This window comes from Arachis duranensis, chromosome 3 (assembly GCF_000817695.3).
Source record: "Arachis duranensis cultivar V14167 chromosome 3, aradu.V14167.gnm2.J7QH, whole genome shotgun sequence".
NCBI lineage: Eukaryota > Viridiplantae > Streptophyta > Magnoliopsida > Fabales > Fabaceae > Arachis > Arachis duranensis.
In genome coordinates, this window is record NC_029774.3 from 101,630,163 (window position 1) to 101,634,908 (window position 4,746).

The 4,746-nt window shown below is 40.1% G+C and overlaps 1 protein-coding gene across 2 annotated transcripts; it reads right to left on the reverse strand.

Moving 5' to 3' along the window:
- Positions 1 to 329: 329 nt before the first annotated feature.
- LOC107479921 (uncharacterized) lies at positions 330 to 4,746 on the reverse strand. 2 transcript variants are annotated; one of them, XM_052258676.1, is made up of 3 exons: positions 4,405 to 4,746; positions 4,023 to 4,091; positions 330 to 3,388 (listed from the first exon to the last, which is right to left on the reverse strand). In XM_052258676.1, the coding sequence occupies exon 3, from the start codon at positions 3,356 to 3,358 to the stop codon at positions 401 to 403; it is 2,958 nt and encodes a 985-aa protein (XP_052114636.1). In that variant the 5' UTR covers positions 3,359 to 3,388; positions 4,023 to 4,091; positions 4,405 to 4,746; the 3' UTR covers positions 330 to 400. The 2 variants fall into 2 exon arrangements, with proteins under 2 accessions (XP_052114636.1, XP_015955512.1); XM_016100026.3 differs by having other exon boundaries at positions 330 to 3,448.

Here is a 4,746-nt window from a genome sequence, read left to right on the forward strand (position 1 = left end):
CCTCTCATATACTGATACTCGGTAAACTTTCTGTGGCAAAGCAAAACTGATGGTACTAGAATATTCAAAAACTTGTATTAAATAAAAGAATAAAATAAATATAATGTATTAGCCCTTATAGCTCAGTAGTACAAAGTTAGTTTTGTAAACAGAAGGTCCGCAGTTCGATCCTGTGTGAGGTTTAAGTATTGTATTAGTTTTTTAATCCCGTCATGGCCAAATGTGAAGAAAAGTAGAGAAGGCAAGTGACGAAGGAGATCCATACTAAAATGGAATGCACATCTCATTAGACTTGTACAAAATGCTGTAGAAAGTTTGATTAACTAGTATACAGAATCTTCTATTTTATTTATAAATCTTTTCTATAGTTCTAGAGTATCCTTACAGCATGCAATAATATCTAAGCTGAAGCATGAATTTGAACATTTGAAATTAGTCTGGTGAGTTTGCTTAACGTTTCGCGTGCCGAAATGGTATCCGGATGATCTTCACCACAAATTGAAGTCCTAATAAAAACAGCCTTCCTGATTAGATCATCCCCTATGTCAAATTGCGCACCCCTTAGCATTAGCTTCGCCCTCGTTTCAAGCACAGTTGCTCTACACAGAGCCAGCTCTTGCCAAAGGCATGGATTCAACTGAGCTTTCGTCTGGATCGATCTCCAGCACAGCGATTTGTCCAGCCATTTGTCAACCGGCGTGACAAATGCCTGGTCTGCACCTTCCAAAGCCATGGTGCAAAGCTGCAGAAGCTCGATTGCAGCCGTGCACCTAGAGTATGTAATGAAAGTCTGAATTGCAAGTGGCAGAACCACTTTCTTCACAAGATATAAGAGCTCAGACACCTCGAGCTCAACGACCGGAGGAGTATGGCCAAATCCAAATATTAGAAAACATGCAGCCCATAAATGCTCTAGATCTTGAGATATTGATCCTTGACTAATAACAGCTTGAACCATTGCTTCTGGAGCTCCAGTAAGTTCCCTTTTTCGCGCATATTGCCTTATGAGCTCATTGAATTGGACATATCCTTCTTTGGTACTACTCCTTGCAAGGTTGAATCTTAGCAACAGAGTAGATGCTTCTATTTCGGATTTTTTGGTGTGTGAGGAGGCAAATCCACATGTTAAGGATTGCAGTAATTTTCTCCAAGAACATGTTCCCTTTTGCTTTTCTGGTAGATTCTGAGCAGTATGTGCCAATAAGGAAACCGGAATTGCAGCGGGCGCAAACCATCCACTTACCAGCACCATTCTGGTTGCCAAGCTCCTGGGGCCATCTGCATGATCGAATATTGAGAAACAAACATCGAGGAGCTGCAGAAGGAAATTGTTGTGCCTTAATGACTGTGACATGTCCTTCAAGGGAATTCTGTTTATGGTGTCTAAGAGCCTGCTTGGGGTTATAGGTAACTCGGACAGAACTCCGCTGACAATAGCGAGGCCTAAAGTTAGCCTTCCGACTTTCTCCTCGATAACTCTCAGCGCATCCACCTCTGCAACCGGATAGTCCTTGCCATTCCCTTGCATTAGAGACATTGCTTCCACTCCTGATAAGTATGAAAGTTTCAGAGGTTCCAAGTTCATGATTCCGGGAAGGCATGTTGATATTATCACATGAGTCTCTCCACCGAAACGAGGGAGAAGATCCATCACAAGTTTGTGATCCCACCAATCTTTTTCACTCTCCAAGTTATCAATGATAACAAGATATGGAACGTTTCGCATCAGCTCCTTCCGTACTCTAGAAATAGCACTCTCTTCCTGCTCTTCAAATCCAGTTATCTTGGTTTTCTCCAAACTATTGTTAGCTCCCACGTCGGCTTCTAAAAACGACCTGAGGTTTAGATAGTTCTGCCTTATATACCTGCTCTCCCCTCCAAGCCATAGAACCATCTTGTATCTCTGGTGAAATCTGTAAGCAAACTCAAGAATCAGCTCTGTTTTTCCAATTCCTGATTCTCCTGAAACACAAGCGATACCTTTCCCATACACAACCTTCATTTCTCTTTTCCTCCTACCAAACTTTCCACCGCGTTTGACCCTCGGACGGTAGTGCCTATGAGAAAATTCAGTACTATGCATTTCAATCTCCTTTTCTGACTCCTTCCAGAGAACTGGTTCTTTTACCTCCGTATTTTGCTTTTCCCTCAACCTTTCATCTAAAACATAACTCCTGCCCCTACCAATTGTCAAATGCTTTCTCTTGGCTCTTGCTTTCAGTTCAATGTAGTCTTGCTGTGAATCTCCTGTAACATCACCAAAGAGCATGAACTCCAATTGAGAAAGCTCTTTCTTCCTACCAATAAAGCTCTCGTTTCGGGTCAAAGGGAACTCCTCTTCTTTCACTTTCTGTCTCCATTTTGTCAAATGCTCCGCAACACTTCTCCGGCCTAACCTCATTGCGAAGGATGTGACTGTGCTTAGTATGCAATCTCTCCAGTTTCCATCCTGAGCTTCTAATTTCCATTCTTCAACCCGAGAAAGGCCATGAACAGCATCTCTCCACTCCTGCTCCAACCCTCCATATGAAAGCCAAAGCTCCCCTCCATGTTTTTCCCACAGCTCACCCCTCTTTTCGATTATATCCCTAACAAGGCAATCAGCTGGACCCAAATCAAAGTATATTGGCACCAAATTCTTCTTGCTGGAAAAAAATTGCAACTCCTCAATGCTGTATGGATTTTTGAAAGACTTCCTTGTTATAATTACTACCCCGAAAGAAGCAATGCTCATTGCTCTCTCAGCAATTCCAAGCTTGCAAGAGTCCTTGCATCGAGCTCTATCTGATACAAGGCAACTGATGCCTTGAGTCTCTAACTCCGCACGAAGCCAATTGGCAAATCTTATTAGAGGAGGTTTTCGACCATGTAATCCTATAAAAACATCACAACTCTTTAGTCTGTAAGAAGAAATTGATCTGGATCCTGGAGTTGATGATGTTCTTTGGTTTTTTCCTTTCTTTCTTCCTTTCTCTTTTGATCCAGAATAACTATCATCATAGCTACTAGAGATTCCGACCGAGGAAGATATACGATCAAGTTTCTGTAAATCACCTGAATTACAACCAGCCGGAGATGCAGATACAGACACAGACACATCAGAGAAGTTACTTCTAATATTAGCAAGAGACTTCAGTTCTGGGATTGCTGCACTGGTGCTAGGGAGAGCTGCATCTGCATGAATTCTGTCACTTGAAGCTTCAGGCCTTACAGACTCTGATAAATGGCATGATGATGTTCTTGGAGAGAAGAAGGGTGATTGATTTGCTGAGAAAAATGCTGAAGATGATGATGACATGTTCCTTGAACTCATCGCCACCAAAGGTCCAAATGTAGAACTCTCTTCTTGAATATCCATAGTTGGAGATGGTACTTTTTCCAGCAGCAGCTGTGGAAGTATCAAATCCCATGCATCCACAATTTTGAAAGGAATTCAAATAAACAATACCTGTGAAAATTGAGATAATTTCATTGTAAAAATTCACAAAATGTACTCTAAACTATAAAAATATGGCAGAAGGGATCAAACTGAAAGTTCTACATTGTATGTTTATGGCACTTAAAGTGAGTACTGTGAACCAACAAAGTGAAAGAAGGAAAAGCCAACTCAACTAAGTCTTTTAAGAAAAAGTAAACAGTGCCACCATCATCTAAACTTATACTTCTGTAGATCTCAAAATTTCCACACACACAAGAGTGCTTTAAAAAAAAAAAAAAGAAGAATTGAAGAAGGGGAATTTCAATTTTGTCAATTCATAAACAGCAATTACGACTGGTAGGTAGCAACAGAGTCAACTTATACGGAATATTAACTTTACAGAAACATTTTGATACCGAATACACAAGGTAAAGAAATAAAGTATCTACTGTTGTTCCAAAAAATCAGAGAAAAAAGTCTTTCAACTCGGTTATTATAAGCAAAATTCACCAACCAAATTTAGAAGCAAGGAACTTAGGGAGAAGAAAAAGATAAAAAAATTATATTAGGAATTATGTATTGTGGTTCAGATCTGAACACTTACGAATCCGTGAAGCTGATACACTGGTGTAGATTCACTGTATTTGCCTCCAACCAACCCAATCTCGTTTCTCTGAACAAATGACAGAGTTCAAAAAATGACCAACCACTCAAATTCAGGAGCACTTTTAACAGTGACAATCACGAACTAAAACCAAAGCAAATGAATTACCAAAAGCAAAGTAAGAAAAACAAACATTACTTGAAAATGCACACACACAAACACAGAGAGACAGAGACACATTATTACCAAACGGAGACATTTCAATGACACAAAAGCATTGACCAATGAAGTGAGAAATCATGGGAGACACCCATTTCAGAAAAACAGAAACTTGAAACGAAAAAAAAAGGGGGAGAATCAATGAATGGCATAAAGTGCCAACCTTTTTCAGCTGTGGAGAGAACAACTCCTTCTGGGGGTGCAGAACTGTAGCTGTTTTTTGATAACCACGCTCATATAAATTAAAAAGAAATACAAGCGTTTATCTTTATGGTGTGAATGTGATGTATTTGGCTACGGTTGCAGTTGTGTAATTCTTATCTTTATTGGTGAGTGCTGAAAGAGTGAGAAAATGGAGTCTGAGAGTGAGAAGAGAAGAAAGAGGAATGGATCTGAGTTGGGTATGGTGGAATACTGGAATGGCAGTAGGCTCCACATTTTTATACAACTGTTAAATCTGCAGAATACAATAGCCAGTATCGTTTGGGCATTTGGATTCACATTC

Excerpts from the sequence above, each read along its gene's own strand:
- LOC107479921 (XM_052258676.1), bottom strand. The coding sequence starts at position 3,358 with ATGGATATTCAAGAAGAGAGTTCTACATTTGGACCTTTGGTGGCGATG.